The 20,823-nt window shown below is 34.3% G+C and overlaps 1 protein-coding gene across 1 annotated transcript in view; it reads right to left on the reverse strand.

Annotated features, from left to right (window-relative positions):
- TANC1 (tetratricopeptide repeat, ankyrin repeat and coiled-coil containing 1) overlaps positions 1-20,823 on the reverse strand; it is a 253,610-nt gene that overhangs the window by 102,943 nt on the left and 129,844 nt on the right. The window contains exon 4 of the mRNA XM_051986328.1: positions 6,447-6,551. Within this exon, the coding sequence (XP_051842288.1) occupies positions 6,447-6,551 (105 nt within the window). The remainder of the gene's footprint in view (positions 1-6,446; positions 6,552-20,823) is intronic.

Genomic DNA, 20,823 nt, shown 5'->3' on the forward strand with positions numbered 1-20,823 from the left:
ATGTCTACATCTTTTTCCTTCTCTCCTTTTAAAGTTTTGACCCTATTCCCATCCTTTCTATTATACGGCATCCAGCTCCATTTCCTTTGGAAGATCTCCCATCCTCTATCTCTCTCTGATCCTGTCCTTTTATATTCTTTTTTAGGTCGACCTATTTAATCCATTCAATGTCTCTCTAACTTACAGGTTCTTTCTCTGACTCTTGAGTTTCCATTTCAGTTTTAGGGACTCATGAAGGCTAATAGTTGCTCTTTCAGGAAAGACAGGCTCACAATGATGAACACTTCTAATAAAGTAAAAATGTTTAATGATAGTTTTTTTTTTCCTTGTCCCATTCTCCATATGGAAGATACCTGAAGAGCCAAAAAACTGAAAACTTTAGTCTTTATTTTTAATTTTTTTTAAAATAAAATCCTGATATTAAAAAAAAAAAAAAAACCAGAATTTTCTATCTGTAACTAACACCAAAAGTACTGTAAAATCTCCTTTGAGGACTCACGTTGAAAAATGTAACCTCACAAAATGTAACCAGATATAGAACTAATAAACTTTGAGCAAGGATGGAAGCATGTTTTATACAAGAGGAAGTATATAAAACATGGATAATATGAAAATGTGTTTTACAATAACTGTTACACTGCTTGCCTTCTCAATGGGTGGAGGGAAGGAAAGAATTTGGAACCCAATTTAAAACAAATTTTAAAATTCACATTAATGAGGTGGTTTAGGCCAATTCCAATAGACTTGTGATGGAGAGAGAGATCCATCTGTATTCAGAGAGAGGACTATAAGAATTGAGCGTATATCACAACATACTACTTTCACCTTTTGTTGTTTGCTTGGGTTTTTTGCTCTAATTTTTTCCCCTTTTTGATCCAATTTTTCTTCTACAGCATGATAAATGTGGAAATATGTTTAGAAGAACTGCTCAAGTTTAACATATATTGGATTACTTGCTGTCTAGGGGAGGCGGGAAGGAGGAAGGGAGGGAGAAAAATAAGGAGCACAAAGTTTTACAAGGATGAATACTGAAAACTATCTTTGCATGTATTTTGGAAAAAAAACAAAACTATTACTTAAAAATAAATAAATAAATGAGTAATAAGTGCCTGAGTGAATGAATGACTATTGATATGAACAGTCTGATTTTAGAAAAGAGTGGAAAGACTTCCATGAACTGATGCTAAATGAAGTGAGCAGAACCAAGAAAACATTGTACACAGTAACAAGATTATGTGATGATCCACTGTGATGGAATTGACTCTTTACAACAATAAGGCAATTCAAGGCTATTCCAATAGACTTGTAATGGAAAAAATGATCCACATTCAGAGAAAGGGAATTGTGGAGATTGAATGTGGATTAAAGCACAGTATTTCAACTTTTTTTTTTAATTATTTTTTTAATTTGTGTTTTTTTTTTCTTTATCAGGTTTTCCCCACTCTGATCTGATTTTTCCTTGCATAGCAGGACAAATATAGGAAGAGGAAAGGGAGGGAAAATTTTTGGATCAAAAGATTTTGCAAAGGTGAATGTTGTATATATTTGGAGAAATAAAAACTATTCAAATTTTATAAAACAAAATATTAAAGTATGTATATATATGTGTGTGTGTGTACGCACATATATACATACGCACACACATTTAACTATTCCTTTAATTAGCCCAATAGCATTACCATCACATAAGTCTAGGTCATAAATATATCTAATCTGGACCCTATGGTGCTTTATGAGCTGATTTGCTTAACAAGAATATAACCTCAAATCCATCATCGTCCCTTTAAACTACATATTTAAAATTAATTACTTAGGAATATGCTACTTTAACTATATAGGAATCATCACATTTTTAACAAACAAATTTCAAGTTTAATACTTCAGTGGCTGGGTTCTGAAATTTCCCCCCTAATTCATCAAATAAAACACTTTTTTTTACCTGCCTTAAAACTCCATAGGATCAAAGATTTAGAACTAAAAGGGAAGTCAGATCTCATTTTTATATATGAGTAAACTGAGGCCTTAGAAGGAAAAAAAGGCTTGCTCCCATAGGTCATAATTATCAAAGACAAGATTTGAACAGAGTCTCTGTCTGCAGAGTCAGTGGTCTTCCCAAGGTCTTGTGTTCACATCTTATCATTTTCCATATCATCATCAAAGAATATTAAATACTAGCACTTAGAATTGTTTTTATGTACTATATGACCCCATTTGGGGTTTTCTTGCCAACAAAACTAGAGAAGTTTGCCATTTCTTAATAAACCTCATTTTATAGATGGGAAAATTAAGGCAAACAGGACTAAGTGACTTACCCAGGCTCACAGAACTATTAAGTATCTGTGGCAACATTTGAACTCAGATCTTCCTGACTTCAGATCTAGTGTTCTATTCACTGCACCAGTTAGTTGTCCACCTTAGAATCTATATGTATGAACAAAGACAAATCAGTTCCTTCATCTATCAAGTGAAGAGGTTAGGTTAGACGATCTCTAAGGGACCTTTTGGACTCATACCATGACCATAGAGTAAAAGACTTTTAAATATTCCTAGACAAAAATTTCATTAAAAAAAATATTTCACAATTAAAAACTAAGAATGAGTTAAAAATGAGAACCATACTAATAAAGGTTTGAAGGCAACTCACCAGACTAAGACACTAGAAATTTCAGAATGATTTAATCGTTCACAAGTCAATGTGATATTTCACAAGTAGTTGTTAAGCAGCCTACATTCTCTAGATTTTGAATGTCATCTGAATTTACTAAAGCAATATTTCTTAAGAAATGTAGAATGTATATCAAAATTGTCTCTCTTGTCAAAAGTAAAATACTAAGCTCTAACCTAAGATGCAGTTTGTTTTTTTTTTTTAATAGCTTTTTCTTTACAAGACATATGCATGGGTAATTTTTCAGTACTGACCCTTGCAAAACCTTCTATTCCAACTTTTCCCCTCCTTCCCCTAGATGGCAGGTATGTTGAATATGTTAAAGTATGTGTTAAATGCATTATATGTATACATATTTATACAGTTATCAGATTTAGAAATAAGGTAAAAAAAATAACCTGATAAGGAAAACAAACATGCAAGTGGACAAAAACAGAAGAAGTGGAAATGCTATATTGTCAATTACACTCAGTTCCCACAGTCCTCTCTCTGGAGGTAAATGGCTCTCTTCATCACTGAATAATTGCAACTGATTTGGTTCATCTCATTGTAGAAGAGAGCCACATCTTTCAGAATTGATCATCATATAATCTGGTTGCTGCTGTGTATAACGATCTCCTGGTTCTGCTCATTTCACTCAGCATCAGTTCATATAAGTTGCTCCAGGCCTTTCTGAAATCCTCCAGCTGGTCATTATTTACAGAACAATAATATCCCATAACATTCATATACCACAACTTATTCAGCCATTCTCCAAATGATGGGCATCCATTGAATTTCCAGTTTCTAGCCACTGCAAAAAGGGCTGATACAGTTGGTTTTTAAAGAAAATTACTCCCTAATTTTTGTTTCATCAAGGAAAAAAGGAAATGTAGTTGTTATCTATAAAACTTTAAGGACCAACTTGGTGTTACCTTCAAGGCTCTTAGAACATAAGTAGCATTTAATAACTGTCTATTAAATAGAAAATGCTTTGTTGACTCATGAATCTCTACTTGGATTTAAATCTCAAATTCTTCTTTTTCTTCTTTTGTTACCAGATGTTTCTCCAGGTACAATGACTTAAGCATAAAAACCTTATTTTCATATGTAACAAAATTAATTAACCCCACCGAGGTTTCAAAAATTCTGCAGAGATTATTAACTACGCAGCCCATTACTAATTGTCATGTTCAATTCCTTTATGCAACTGCCTTCTCATCAAGCCTTTGTACAGATAACTCTGATGAGGTTTCCCTTAGTCCCCAAAGAGCATGACCTTATTCCTATAAAAGATATCACAGTTTCATAAATTTTAAATCTGAAATTACATGCCTTCAACTAAACTTCTCCTTCCCAATCATTGAGAAAGTGTTGAGAAAGAAGAAGTTTGCTTCTTTTGTTCTGGGTGCAAAGAAATTTTCTGATGCTTCAAGAATAGTCATGTCATGGCTCCAGTTACAACTGGGAAAAGCTGATGTTAAATCAAAGGGCTCAGTTCTCAAGAGAGGAGAAAAGCACATGAGCAAATCCCATGCTAGTCACTAACAACATTTCTGGCCTGTGGCCACTCATGCACTTGAATTTATCTCAGCTTGGCCCTAAATTCAACGAGATACCTATGGAAGAAAAAGGAACCAATTCTGGGTTCTTAAGAAAGAAGACTTCTTTTTTATAAAGGCATAATTTTGTAGACTGAATAGATTTTTAGCAATATTCCTATCCAGGCAGGGATTAAGAAATGTTATCTGTATGAAAGCACATGGTTTCCAAGATGGCCAATCTGATAGATATATGGCCAACTGGACTCACTGATTAAACTGAAGAGGTAATGACAGTAAAACTTTATCTAGAAGAGTTCCAACACTGAACTCAGGGATTTAAACAGCGAAACCAGGTGTGGCATTTTAAAAATTGTACCTTTTCTTCCCTCTTCATGTATATATAAAAAAGAGTTGAGTAGAATATTCACATATATAGAGACAGTCCCAGATACTTACAATAAATGTCTCTTCTGGATGGGACCTGGAAAATTGAGAAGGAAGGAAATCCATTCTGTCTTGGGAAATAAGGGGGGAGTGGGAAGAACTTGGCTTTCCTACCAAAGATACTTCACAAAAGCTGCTCCTCTCTCTATCTTTCCACTCAACCATGAGGTCCCTAACACTGCTCCTACTTATTCTTTTCCAGGTTCAATTCAAATATCATCACTCTCTTTCCTGTACTGTACTTTTTATTTCCTTACTCCTTCCCCAATCCCTATAACTTCATCCTTTAGGGAAGTGGTTCTCAAAGTACGGTCTAGAGAATCCTGGGGACCTCTGAAACCCTTTTAGAGGGTCTACAAATTCAAAAATAGTTTTTATTTTCAATATGGTAAATGTCTATAAATATAATCCAGATAAACAAAAACGCTTTGGAGAGATCCTCAATAATTTTTAATAGGATAAAAATACTGAAAACAAAAGTTTGAGAACCACTGCTTTAGGGTATCTATACTAACCCTCTCCAATGAAAGTCTCTGTTCTTAGCAGGGGATCCTCACATTTGCTTAAACAGTTGATGTATCAAGAGAAATGAGCTGTATTCACATATTCTCAATACGAATTTTAATAGATAATTAGAGGAAGCAGTACAGCATGGTGCATAGAGTATTGAATTTAAAAATAACGAAGACTTGGATTCTAAATCCACTTCAAAAATGTACATGATAGCCTCACTTTAACCTTTATGGATTTGTTTCCCCAACTGTAAAATGAGAGAGTTGGATTCCTGACCCTTAAGGTCCCTTCTAACTCTAAATCTAAAAATGAAGGTAGGTTTTCATCTATATTACTATATTCCAATACACCAAATTATGGATTTAATCAGCATTATTGTTACTTTTATAGATATAATTATTAAGATTTTTAAGATTTATAATTTGCAAACTTTGGATGTATTATTTTTATTTGCTCTTCAAAGTGACCCTGTTTGAATAATTATATATTTTCTCATTTTACAAATGGGGAAACCAAATAGATAAAATAGACTAGCCTGTAAAGAATCATCATCTATAACATTGTCACTTATGGAAAAAAGTGTTACAAGTGCCAAACTAATTGACAGATGAACTTTTTTTTTTTAACAGTTCCTTTTATAAACTGAAGTTGGCCTACATAGGAATTAACAAGTGAATTCTTAGAATCACAACAAAAGAACAAAGAGTGCTATTAATAAATCTAGTATGTGCGATGACTTCATTTAATGTCAGCTAAACATACTTCCAAAAATTTACATGTGAGGGGAAAAGTACAAATAAAACAATTCTCAAGGTATCATATTAAATCCAATTGGAGGGTTTGTCTTCCTCTCTATTAAAATGCTTAAATATTGGCTATATAAAGATCTTGAAAATGTTTAAACATATAAATTCATTTTATAAAAGAAATAGCTGCTATGAAAGCTTGAAACCTTGCTTTCTTTCTCCAATGAACTTTTTAAAAGAGGAGAAAGGTTTGCAAGTCCATAGTTACTTTTATTTTTTTCTTAAAGGAGGGGTGAGGTGGGAGGATAGCTAGAGCTTAAACAAATGCACGCATACTCATTCAGCACACACCCACACAATCTTTGCAACAACAGGTAGGATTTCAAACTGTACACAGATAATCAGTTCCCTGTAATGACTTCAGGAAAATCTTTCCTATGAAAACCATGCAAAGTACTCCTTTAAAAGATGCTGGAATTACCTTACTCGGTCTCTCTGAAATAGAGCTTGCTGTTGTGTGTTCTTAAAAAAAATACACTGAAAACACATTCTTACCATTCTCATTGGACTCTGTTGATTGTGACACTTTTTTCAATGGTATTATAACTGCATCTCCTGGCACTCTGGGACTCTCCACGTACTTGGGCTTCCTGATTGGACCTGCAGTAGGAAAAGATCCAAGGGTTTTTAATTTTTTCCAGATGCAAAGAAAGCTTCAGAATGTACAGTATGTGTCCTCACTAAGCTCCAAATAAGTCTAAAGGAAATGCTACTCTCCCCTCCCCCCAATGCCTCCCGCCCCCACCAGACACATGCACCCACCCACACCCACACCAAACCACTTCAGTTGGAATCAGGGAATGTCCAGTCAGGGCTGCCAGAGAAGAAACCACATTAGTTGAGTTTGGGAATGTAAACTCTGGTGGTAAACAAAAACCGCTAATTTTCTGTGTGACATTCCTAAAGCTGCCTTCAGTGCATGTAAAGTAGGTGATTCTGACATGTTCAAACCTAGACAACTAGTAGTTAGGACTTCTCTTTATTCAGAGCTTTACCCCCCTGAATAAAGATAATTTGACTGCCTGATATCTATGAAGTAGGAGATGGAGATTGCAAGCAGACAGCTTGTAACATTAACACACTCCAAATACTTCAGCACAGCAGCCGCATTTTATCGCTGGGCATTTTATTCAGCTGGTGACGCAAAGCCTAATTGTGTGGGGCAGGGGAAAAGTGATCTTAGAAGTTAACTGCATTTGCCCTGAAAAAAGAAATAGCCACTTCCCTTGCTTCTGACTTAGTATAACAAAAAAAGGTACATGTCACTGCCCTTACTTCACCTTGTTTTCTTTTTATTTAAAAAAAAAAAAAAAAAATCATTAAAGACCTAGTATTCTTACTGTCCCCTTCAAATTACAGGAATTATCCATGGCTTTAAAAAATGTGGCCAGAAAGTGTGCAACTACAAAAGCAGAGCAAAAAGGAACATTTTTTAATGAATAGGAAAACAACACAGTATAATATAGAAAATAATAGACTCTAATTTAAGGAACTTGGGGGGCTACTAACTGGCTACATGGTCTTATACAAGGTTATCTCAAATTCTCTGAGACTCAGCTGACTCATCCATATGATGAATGGGTGATCTTTGAAGCCCCATCTAACAAAAACATTCTATTAGCCTGAAAAATTCAAAAACTACCTAAAAAGTGGTTAAAAGTGAGTGATACTGCCATCTAAAGGCTTACTACAAAAAAATTCCTTTCTATATTTATAGTCTCAAATAAATGCATTACTCCATATATTTTGTATCTATATATTGCTATTTTGGGGGACCAACAGTAAAAAAAATACCCTAGATTTTTTATTAATTTTTTTTTAAGTTGCCACATCCAAGAGAGATATTAAGTCTATTTGTAACAAGGACCAAAAATTGGAGGATTCCAGATCCAATTTGCTTTTTTGTTCTTTTGTTTGTTTCTGTTTCTATCTGTTTTGGTAAATAAGGTACTAGGCTGGAGTTAGGGGAGTGAAGGAGAGGACATATTTCAGTGGGACAAAGAAAAAGATATTAGAGTTGGTCTTAAGGAAATAAGACCACATCACATAGAAACAAACAGTATGTTTTGACTTCTGTCACCATTCCTTGTGGGGAAACTCATCTTTGCCAACCTCGGTTACTCAAAGGAAGGGGGACAGGGAGAAATTCTTCCTGAGGAGATTCATGGCCCTTAGACATCTTGTTATCTAACCCAATAAGTGTTATAGTCACAAGAAACCAGTCTAAAGGTCTTCTAATACTGACCTCTTTTTCCCCAAAGTATCTAAATTCAAAATACAACACCTATAGAGATTAGTAGAAGCCTTTTACCATTCCTAAATGTATTCCAATCCACCTTTCTGCCCCATCCAGTAAGAGGACAGGGAGAACAGGGGTTTAAAAAAGCACACAAATTAACCTGGCAATGTAGAAAACTTAGAAAAACCAGTCTTTGCTTTTTTTTTTTTTTTTAAGGAATGTTTATCATAGAAAAACTTTCCAGATGCCAATTCTTTCATTACCCAAAAATGCAGCACATCTGAGTCCAGAATGGTGCCAGAAGGCTGGACAGAACAAAGAAAGCTTCCCACCCAGTTTTCTGCTACTCATTGGCACCTGAACTACCCCAAGGGTAGGAATGTGCAAAGGCAGACTAATATTAGTAAGCAAATATAAATATCTTCCATTCAAATTCATCCTTCTATTTAAGCCAAATTCACACACAGCTGTGCCTAAAATAATGTAAAATAGAATCAATTTATAAAATTCTCAGGGATTTTATTCCATTTTCCTTTCTCTACCTTTCTTTAAATTTGAAAAGATTCTAAAGTTAGCTGATTGCAACATTATTTTAACAAATTTTGCATTGTAGATAAAGATAGCTTACCACTACCAAACATTTTTTAAATTACCTTAAGATAGTAACAAACAGTTCTCATATGAATTGTAAACCATTAGCCACCATCTGAAAGAATGCTCTAAAACATTAATAATAAGAAAAATGCAAAGTAAAAACAATTTTGGGATTCTAAATTTACATCTCGCAAATTGGCAAAGATGACGAAAGACTGGAATAGTCAATGATGGAAAAATAGTGGGACATAAACTATTGATGGAGCTATGAACAGCACCATCATTCTGGAAAGCAATTTGAAATTATTCAACAGCAACAAAAAAAGACAAAATAGAATTATGTCTTTTGACCAAACGAATCTACTACAAAGCTACTGATAAGAAAATGTCTATATTCACCAAAATATTAATAACAACACTTTTTATGGTAACAAAGAATTCAAAGCAAGGTAGATTACAAATGCCTGGTGAAGGACAAAACCAAGTGCAGTGCAAGAATGTAACAGAACATTTTTACTGTGTTAAGAAACATAAAGAATCCTGATGAACATGAATGGATGCAGAATGAAACAAGCAGAATCAAAAAAACAATACACATATAGACTACAATAATATGAATGGAAAGAATAACAAAAACAATCAAAAGTGCAACTTTACAAAGAAAAAGCATTACCCTCTCTGACCCCCAAAAAAGATAGGATAAGAGAAGACAGCCCCATTTTAACTCCTTTTAAAAGATGAGAGAAGTAAATGGTTATGAAATATTGACACTATTACAAATGTTTTCAATGTATTGATTGGTTTTGCTAATTTTTGTCTCTTCTCTTTTAAAAGTATTGTTTGGTATATGGGATGGCCCTCTGGGAATAAGGAAAGAGAGGAGAAACTCTAGTGATGCAAAAAAAAAAAAAAAAAAAAAAAAGATAAAAATAAAAATTTATTTTGAAAAATCACTTTCAGTCCCTATCTTATTCAGCTGGACCCCTGGAGTAAATTTATGGGAATACAACATCCATCTATACAACAACCATCTATAACTGGCAAGCATGGATAAAAAGTCAGGAATTAGCACCAATGAAAGGCTGGACTTAACCATATTAATGAACCAGATTTGTTCATTGGTATACCTACCAAGGTATGGACTATTGTTTTCTATTTATTATATATTTAGCTAGCTATACTTGCCTATTTGATCCATCAAGTACTAACCAGATAATCCAGGGTTTATGTTAACTTCTCTGAGTTCATTTACTTATTAGAAAAATTGGAGCTAAATGCACTTATATTACCAGCCTCACAGAGTTGTGAATAAATTGCTTTGTAAACTGCAAAATACAGTAAATAGTCAATTTTTTTTCTTCTAGTACACAGCCCTTTGTAGACATTTAATAAATGTTCACTGAATTGGATGACTGAAACATTTCATATTCATAAGCTCTATTACTAGAAAAAGGCTTTGTAGTTATCCAAGTTCTCAATTTTACAGATAGGATTAGAGCAGAAGATTGCTGGCTCCATTCAGCTCTTGACATTATATCATGCTGCCTATGTGTTCTTAAAAAGAGGTGTGAAACACACGGTCACCTACAATACTTCCAAGTGCGTCCAAATTACAATGAAATGTAATTGGAAAGTCTTTTTTAAATAAATAAATAGATTTTAAAATAAGTAAAAATACAAGGAAGGCTACACAATATGATTTTCTGAGTCAATGTGATCTGCAGGATTGTTGTAGACTGTGCAGTGTCAACCCATTTCTTCCTCATTTTGAAATCACTGATCTTAAAGATTATAACAGATAAAATCAGACCACTAAAATTTAACTCTGGGCAAAATCACTGATTTTTCTGTGCCTCAGTTTCCAAATCAATATATACGAGGGATGTGAACTAGTGAACTAAATAACCTCAAAGGAACTTTCAAATCCAAAATTTATGAGCCCATATAACTGAACAGGTTTAAAAAATCACCAGATCACTGTCAGGACCTATTTAACTGGTTTTGACTAATAAAACACATCTTTGCTTTTAAAACAAAGAGAAGGTGGTAGGTACAGAAATAGTTTATTACTACTCCTGGGCTCTCTGTTGAAAGGTTCCCTCATAGAGAACACTTCTCTGGGATAGCTAAGAATTTTCTCTTATAACACTTTTCATTCATTTAGCAAGACTCTTGCTAAATTCTTAATTTACGTACTATTCTTTCTCAATACTTTTCTGAGAACTTATGAAAGTTTAGCCTGTCTGTGTGTGTATGTCTGTCTGTCTCTCCATCATATCTGTTTTTCTGACTCTCTCTCTCTCACACATCATTGCCTCAATGTCCCTATTTATAAAAAAAACCTTGCCTGGTAACTAATAAATATACTCAAGCAAAACAATTCAACAAACTGACCACAAACTCCTTGAGACTAGTGAAAGTCATCTGTGTTTGATCTTAGCATAGTATCTGGCATACAGTAGTACTTAGTCAATGCTTTTTTAATTCACACATGAAACTGTATACTACATTCTGCATCTATGGTTAGCTACCTCTCTACAAAGCACCAGATCCTGGCCATTCTTCTTGCTGAGGAGAAAGGAGAATTCTCGTGGGGAAAATTCGTTTCACACCCAAAAATCTGTATAGCTAATTAGCAAAGCGCTAGAACACCAAACCTGGAATCAGGAAAACCTGAGTTCAAGTCCAGCAAGCAAGCACTTTGTAAAGTGAGCTGGAAAATGGAAATGGCAAACCACTCCAGTGCCTTTGACAAGAAAACCCTAAAGAGGGTCATCACAAAGCATAGGAAACAAGTGAACAACACTAAAAACTCAGAAATATGTGCCAGATTACTTCAAAGATGCAGTTAGTTTTTCTCCTACCCTATCTCTGAAATACCAATCACTTACAACTGAAATGAAACACATTTCTGCATATATAACAACCACATGTAAAATCTGATAAATATAGAAATAAATAGAAGAGTCAAAGAACCTTGGGTTGAAAGGAATCTCTGAAGTCATCTAGACTAATTCCTATTTCAAAATAATAAGAATTTAATGAGTCCCCACAAAGTATGCTGAGATATGGCCAAATATTGCATTCATTCATTCATTCATTCATTCAAACAGGTTGATAAGATTCTCCCTACCTTGGCCAGACTGGAAATGCAGGAGCTACTCACAGCTCAACTCCATTTCCATTTGGGCAGGTCTGTCTTTTCTCAAGCAGCCTTTTGGGAGGTGGGGCTGGCTGACAATGTTGATGGAAATCCCAGGACACATGATTATTTTAATTAAATGTAATTCAGGAGATTCTCTATCCTACACCTTCCAGGCACCACCATGCATGTCTACTTAGTTCAGTTAGCCATATTGGCTAACTGGGTACAATGATGAAGAATCTTGATTATCACCTGTAAATGCCAGACCAATGGCTTCTCTCCTTCCCCAAACAGAACTTTCCCAACACTTTGTCCCCATTCCTAGGAAACTAAAAGCAAGGTTAATAAATACCCAGAGAAAGGAAAGGAGCAACTCCACGGAAATCAAGCCCCATATTTAGTGCCTTATTTGTGTTTGTAATTTACCAAATATCCCATCTATGAAAATAAATTATCTTGCTCATATTTAGTTTTTTCATGAAAAGTTGCTATACTTCAAATACTATAAAGCAGTATTGAAAATATAATTAATAAAAACCATCTATTTTATTTTGTTTCAAGGGTATCTGACTATACTTTCTTGGGCAGCCAGTTTCTTTCTTGCTTGTTTTTTAGATGCTACTTTTTAAAATCTTAAAAGTAAAATGAGAATTTCAATATGCAAAATAGCATAGGGGGAAAAAAAGGATTGTATGTCAAACTATGAGTCTCTAATGGACAGGCAGTTTCTATATTTCAAGGTAAGACAGCCACTCTTACCAGACCACAAATCTGCAGTATTTCCATTAGGAATTGGGTCTCTGGTTTGTTTAAATTTAAAGGGAAATAAAGAAAAAAAATAGGCAGGTAGATAAACAAATAAATGATAGACATAGGTAGACAGACTAAAAACCATGTAATGTGTACACATACACATAGATAAGATAGGTAGATATAGATTTGCAAACAGAAAAAGATAACAGATACACATAGATATGACAGAGAAACTGATGATAAATGAGAGAGTGATAGATAAAAATAATGGTCAAAAATTTCATTAGGAATAGAAAGGGTTAAAAAACAGATATAAACACCAAAAAGAGGTCAAATTAAAATCACCTCAAAGGCCCAGCCATAAACTTCACCCAGGGAAGGGATAGACTTGCAGATGAATAACACTTGCCTACTTCTTTAATTGTATATGGACCTTGAGGCTGTTTGCTGAGGAAATGTCAATCCTTTCATCATTATGGTTATATAGTGATTTAAAATCCATTTGCTGCCTCTAAGGCATAAAGTTCTCCTTAGGATTCAGCATCTCACTTTCATGTGAATATCCAAATACATTTTCTCCTGAAGTCTGTTTTACTGACCTTTCTGACACTTTAATCAACAAAGGCACCTATTCTATGGCTATCAAACCACCCAATAAGGAATATTTCTAACAACAGAGAAATAGAAAAGACACAAACCAGGTTTCATCTCCAGGGTGTGAAAAAGAAGGGCAAGGGTTAGTATTCATTTCTGAATATTTCAGTAAAAGGAAGGAAAAAGCAATATTTGGTATTTGGAAACACCTGAGGCTACTCATTGCCTTTAAAATAGATCTTACACAGTTGCTGCATCTGAAGTGTGTGAAAAGCAACACTTAAACATTATCAGTCATTCATAGTTTTTCAGCATCTTGATCTTTCACAGAGAAAGTTCCTGTCTATTTCATCCCATTAAGGTTTCCATTTCATATTGGGCTGCTTTGCTTCTTTATATTACAACCAGTTGTTAAGGGCAAGGAGAAAAATAAAGGAGCTATGGAGGAATGGAGGAAGCAATTGTAAATGAAGGAATTTGATTTTGTCCTTTACCATGAAAATTATATTAAAGATGCATTTTCAAATGGGGGAACTGCCAAGAAATTGCAATGCAATGCTGATTTGAAGACATTAAAAGAGAAGTCTAGAGAACTACAAATATCTTTTTTTTTTTCCCATTCTGAGATCCTTCTTCAATGCTTTCCCCCTCTCACCTTCACTTTTCCTTCACCCCATTCCTACCCTACTCAGAGAAAGCATAGTAGCTGGTCTCTGGTAATGGGAAAGGTCAGTCTGAATAAACAATAAGCAAAGAACCACACTCGGGAAGATGATAAGGTGCTAGGAGAGAAAAGAGTCCCACTTTATATTTCAAAAGATAGACAAATAGGTCATCACCTAATTGAAGTTTTCTAGCAAAACTCTCATGTCACTTATCACATTTAAAGGCTACAAGCCTATAGGGAAAATAAGAGGTGACTCCTTGAATTTGTACTGTGTACTTTATAATGTATATGAAACTGGAAAATAAAAAATATCGATGAGGTCAAGTGCCTGCCCTTAAGCCATTTGCAATCTAGGAAAAATATGAATGAAGAATATGATCCAGAAATGACAACTCTATACCAGAAATGACAACTCTATACAGCCCATATCTCATTTTACAAGATCTATTAAAATGATGGTCCCGCTAAGAGCACATAATTTCTAAAGTTAGATCTGTAGAAGATTTATTTTAATGTTGTTTTTTTTTTATTCATATACAACAAAATAATTGGTTCATTGTATATCAACATAATAGGATTCAAACTATATTCTTATTCTCATCAGGACAACTTGTTCACTTTCTTCCTTTTCACTTTGTTCACTTGTTTGATAAGCTGAAGAATAAATTCCATTGATGTGTGTTTTTAAGAAACATTGAAAATAAAAACCCATCCCTTTGAAAGAAAATTCCCAACAGATAGGTCCCATTTTTGATGTTCTATAGGTTCACTCAAACAACTATCAGTTCTACTTAAAACTCAAGGTTTTCCAATCTCAAGGTTTCTTTACTCCTTCCAGAAAGGACTTTAGGGATCATTTAATTGAAAGCTTTTATTTTACAGACAAAAGAAACTGAGGTCCAGAAAGTGAGTCTTCCTCTACATATTCTTAACTGCTGTTAAGACCCTGTGAATTCTATGATCAACCCATGTGACTTCCCTAAACAAGCAAAAAGTCAGTGGCTTCCTAATGAGTTCTAAAATAAAATATTTATCTTCTATTTTAGCTTTAGCCCTTCACAATGGTCACAACCTGTCTTTGCAGCCTCACGAGATAATACTCTTCTTATACTTTTTCAACCCAATCAATTGGTCCAATCTAACTGCACTTCTCTCTGTTCCTTATATGCAACATGCCATTTCCCATCTCTGTGCCTGTTCAAAGACCATTCCCCCTGGGCCTGATATATATTTCCTCCTTCCTAGCCTCTTTTCCTTTAGAATTCTTCTCATATGTCATCATCTTCATGAATCCAAGATTCCCTCCACCAAATGGAAGTATGTTCTCTCAAAAATATCTTATTTTTAACTATTCTATATATTTGTACTTAGTAACTTTCTATTTATACTATACACACACAGCCCTTCCCATTTGAATTTCAAATTTTGCCAACAAGGATTTTTTCTTTTTATAGATATTTGTATCACTAGCATCTCACACAATGACCATTATATAGAAAGTGCTTAATAAATATTTGGTGATTAATTTTAGAGACTTTCCTCAAATTATACAATAATAGATTTTCTAAAGATTTTATTCTTTTACGCATATTATGTAATTTGTTTTTCATAAAAACCTCATAACAAAGTATTCAATTGGCAAAAAAGGAAACTAAAACTTTACTTGGGATCACACTCAAATGCAAGATTCAATTTCAAGTCTCTCCTAAACTCAAAGTCCAGTGATCTATATCAGAGATGTGTTAACTTGCTACTGGCAAAAACTTTTCATGGGTGGTCAGAACCAGTTTAAGTGTAATTGAGAAATGCCTAACAAAATAAAAATAGAACAGATAAATGTTAAATTTTGGATTTCTAAGTCAATACGTGAGGGCCAGCTAGGAGGAGCTGTACTAGATGAAGTGCCAGGACAGGATTCAGGCAGATCTAAGTGCAAATCAGACCTCAGACACTGTCTGAGTGACCCTGGTCAATTCTTAATCCTATTTGCCTCAATTCCCTCATCTGGAGAAGGAAATGGAAATTACTCCAATATCTTTATCAAGAAAATCCCACATGGAATCATAAAGAGGCAAACAAACAGTCAATACACAACCAGCAGAGATCTGTTTTTGAGATTGACAATTGATGTTCTACATCACTCAGTCTTTTAATTAGTTAATGGACAAAAACTCAGGTCCATTTCTTACTCCAAATCCAGTATTTTTTCCACTGCAACATACTACCTTCTTTAGCTCATAATAGCTATATAATGGAATTTCAATAGAGTATTATTTCCTTAAGAAAAAAGTTCTTCAGAGTGTGGAACACAGCATAACATTCTCACTCTGTTGTTATTTGCTTGCATTTTGTTTTCTTTCTCAGTTTGACTTTTCCTTCCTTCTTGATCTGATTTTCCTTGGGCAGCAAGATAAATGTATCAATATGCATATACATATTGGATTTAACATGCATTTCAACACATTTAACATGACTATCTGTCAATTAGGGGAGAGAGTGGGAGGAAAGAAGGGAAAATTTGGAACAAAAGATTTTTCAAGGGTCAGTGTTGGAAAAATTACCCATGCATATGCTTTGTAAATAAAAATAAACAAATGAGTGAATAAATGAATAAATAAATAAATATTTTTTTAAAATTTATTTTCTCCTTTTCAAGGAATGCCAGATCTAAATCAATAATCCCACAGCAGGAACCTAGAAGACAAAGGTAGAGAAGTTCCTTTTATGGTAAGTGAAATCTTGTTTGAAATTTGGAGACTTTTTTCAAGGGCAACTTCAAAGAGAATATATTGCAATCCAGGAGGTCAGAGCTACACCAATCCAGGAGGTCAGAGCTTCCTAGGTCAGGTCCAAGATAAGAAAGGGGGAAAAGGTCATCCCCTCTAAACAGTACAGAGATGTGAAGAGTTTACTTGACTACTGACTACATATGGACTTCAAAAGGTACAAATCTCATTTATTTCACTGCCTAGGAAGAGTGGGAAGGGCCAGAAAAGGAGGAAAAAGAGAGAAACAGAAACAAAGATAATCTTAGTCAACAAAAAAATAGGAGGGTTGAAAAAAATTCTTTCCAAACTTTTTTCATATTCTATACATATACATTTCTGCACTGGGGCTACATACAGAGAATTTTGAAATTTGCCCTTTTAAAGTAAATTAATAGACAGAAAAAGAAAATTTGTCAACAAAAGATAGGAGGGTTGAAAAATGATCAAATTTTTTAAAAAGTGTCCTATATATACACATTTCTGCATTGGGGCTACATGCAGAGAAGTTTGAAATTTTCCTTTTTGAAGTAAATTAATTTTTAATAAAGAATTTCTTGATACCTTGAAATAGCAAAGACACTCTGGAATTACTATAAAATCAGAGGTGGGATCCCTGCTACAAAAACGAAAAAGAAATCACCTAAGAAAACATTTCTTTCTATACCAAAGAATTCAGTCTTATTTATTTAAAAATGATGGATTTTTAAGCAAAGAATGACCTTGATTAGGAGGCTGCAAGATTTGCCATCCAAAAATTCAGAGATTTGTATGCAACTTCCAATTAATTCCAGAAGTTAATAAACAGAAATCAGTAGATTAACAGAAAATATATCATTAGATTAGAATGAAATTTTATGGTTTTATATACTCACAGGCTCATAGATTTAGAAGTAGAAGAGATTTCTGAGACCATCTAGTTTAATTCCTTTACAGAGGAGAAAAGAGGGTTCCGGGAAGGTTATATAGGTGTTAAGAGTTTGGTGCTACATTTCAATCCAGGTTCTCTGACTAGATGCTAGATGGCTGGGTAGATAAGAAAGAAGACTCGAGTTCAAATCCAAAGATAGAAACTTAATAGCTGTGTGATCCTGGACAAGTCATTTAACCTGCTTGTCTTAATACACTGGAAAAGGAAATGGCAACTACTGGAGTAGTAATGCCATGAACAGCATTAGTATGATGTGGTTCATGGGTCACAAAGAATCAGACATGACTAAATAACTTACCAAGACCCAAGAGCTGGTGGTAATTCCACTGTAAGTTGTCACGTGCCTCATAAGGAAAAATACTTACTCGACCAAAAAAAAAAAAAAAATACCTTCTGAATGCCCTGATACTTAGGATATGGTTTTCAGTATCAATAAGGCATTTATTAAAAGCCTAGTGTATGAGAGAAACCAACTAGATATAACCATATTGAAGCTACAGAGGCATACATGTCAGTAAAATGCCCTTCTTGAGCAATTTGAAACTATGCTCAAAAAGTTATTAAACTGTGCATACCCTTTGATCCGGCCGTATTTCCACTGGGCTTGTTTACCAAAGAGATCTTAAAGAAGGGAAAGGGACCTGTATGTGCAAAAATGTTTGTGGCAGGTCTCTTTGTAGTGCCCAGAAACTGGAAACTGAGTGGTTGCCCATCAGTTGGAGAATGGCTGAATAAATTGTGGTATATGAATGTGATGGAATATTATTGTTTAGTAAGAAATGACCAGCAGGATGATTTCAGAAAAGCCTGGAGAGACTTACACGAACTGATGCTGAGTGAAACGAGCAGGGCCAGGAGATCATCATACACTTCAATAACAATACTATATGATGATCAATTCTGATGGACAAGGCCCTCTTCAACAATGAGATGATTCAAACCAGATCTACTTGTTCAGTGATGAAGAGAATCATCTACACCCAGAAAGAGAACTATGGGAAATGAGTGTGGACTAGAACATAGCATTCTCACTTTCTCTGTTGTTGTTTGCTTGCAGTTTTTTGTTTTCCTTCTCAGGTTTTTTCTTTCTTTCTAAATCCAATCTTTCTTGTGCAGCAAAATAACTGTATAAATACGTATACATATATTGTATTTAATATATACTTTAACATATTTTACATGTATTGGACTATCTGCCATCTAGGGGAGAGGTGGAGGAAGGAAGAGAAAAGTTGGAATAGGTTTTGCAAGGATCAGTGTTGAAAAATTAACCCATGCATATGTTTTGTAAATATAAAGCTATAATAATAATAAATAAATAAATGAAATGCCCTCCTTGAGGCTATTATGTGAAATGCTTATAGTAGTAGATTCCAGTTAAGAAGCCAAGGGATCATGATATTCTGGATACCTCTATTACTTGGAAATGTGATGAGTGAATAATTGATAACAGAACCACTCTAGGAATTTTAAAAAGAAGTTTTTTTTTTTTTTTAAAGGATTATTGCTGATCCAACAGTTTTTTGAATCTTCTATGCAATTGACAAAAACCCAGACCAGTCACAACTCTTCCAGTGTCCTTATTATTCCACATTTATATGTCCAATGCACTGGGCACTCTACATACAGAGTAAAGTTTTCCACATTAAATCTCCTAGATAGTTACAACTTTAGTTCTCATTTAATTTTCCTGAATTGCCAAAGAAAGTGTCTAGAAACTTTTGGAGTTATTAGCTCACTCTCAAAAACTGTTCTCAAAAGTTTTAAAACCATACATTTAGGGTTGCAGTCTTCTAGATAGCATATGTACACAGACATCTTTCTGATAGATTTAGTTGTTAGAAATGAAACAGACTGTCTGGCTGCTTCTTGGTCCAGAATTTTTTTATTTAATGACTCCCTGTAACATTAAACCCTTGCTTAGCAACTACAAAGCAGTTAACCCAGGTCAAGATCAAGGCAAAATTAAATCATCACAAATCCCCAGTCTTCTCTCACTCCAACTTTCTCTCTCTCTTTAAATTCTCAACTTAAACACTCCATGACCTGCTGTCTTATCCTGTGCCCTGGAACTTCAGGGCAGTTGAAATTTCTCCTTCCACCCCCACAATACTTTCTCACACATTGTGGTATATATTAATCAGATGCTCTGGCTTTTTTCCACAGCTGCCTACTTACTTAGCCCCTCTTCCCATGAATGTAAAAACATTTTTGCACACCTGGGAAAAGGAAGAGAGGAAGTTAATAAAGTAATAAACTCCCCAACTTGCCTACAGCTTATAAGTGATTTCAAAAGATAAAATAAATAGCTCAGATCTGTTCCAAGATGGGATTCAGGTATTGAGCAATTTTGAAGAAATAGACCAAAGGCACATTCTAATTAGAAGTTAGTTCAGAAGGTATCTTGCCACCCTCTCTCCCACAAAACCTTTTATTAATGGGATTTTAAAAATATATAGTGTTACTTTGATTTATATGTGGTTCAAAAAAGTGGTAAAGTCAGACCAATCAAAAAAGGAGTTTCTCTTTTCCCTGAGAGCTTAAAATAATTAAGAAAAAGAAATTATCTGAACAACCACAGAGTAAAATCATTAGTATATAGACTAGAAAGGGCCAGAGAACTCAGGGAAATCCATAATCATTATTTTTTTTGTTTATCTAGCTTTTACCACAAGGTGGAGCTCCATTAATGCTAAATTTCAAACTAAATCTAAAAGGGTGCTTTACACTGCTAAAAAAAAAAAAATTTATTTTAAAAGTTTTTTTTGATTGTTTTTTTTTCCCTGCACAAACCTAGATCATTCTCCAAGCAGGTGGCAAACTACATTCAGTAGAACTATTTTAATAAACAAAGGCATCCTGATAAGAACCGTTTCAAGAATCAACAAGTTGTCAAATGACACATGGTCTAAATACACCAATAAGCAAAAAAATATTTTGAAACATTCAAGTGGGGAAAATTAAAAGTAACTCATTTGCAGTTAGTCTAGGTTTACTCTGGGTTTGAAAATGCAGTTTATCTGAAACCTCTTTAGCAGCTCCAGAAAAGTTATTTGTGCTTCACTGATTAAATAATAACCAAAGGCTACAGGCTATAAATGTTATGAAGGCAGCTAGGTGATACAGTGGATAGAGTACAAGGCCTGGAGTCAAGAAGACTCATCTTTCTGAGTTCAAATATGGC

The sequence above is a fragment of the Antechinus flavipes genome, chromosome 3, assembly GCF_016432865.1.
Source record: "Antechinus flavipes isolate AdamAnt ecotype Samford, QLD, Australia chromosome 3, AdamAnt_v2, whole genome shotgun sequence".
NCBI classification, from domain to species: domain Eukaryota; kingdom Metazoa; phylum Chordata; class Mammalia; order Dasyuromorphia; family Dasyuridae; genus Antechinus; species Antechinus flavipes.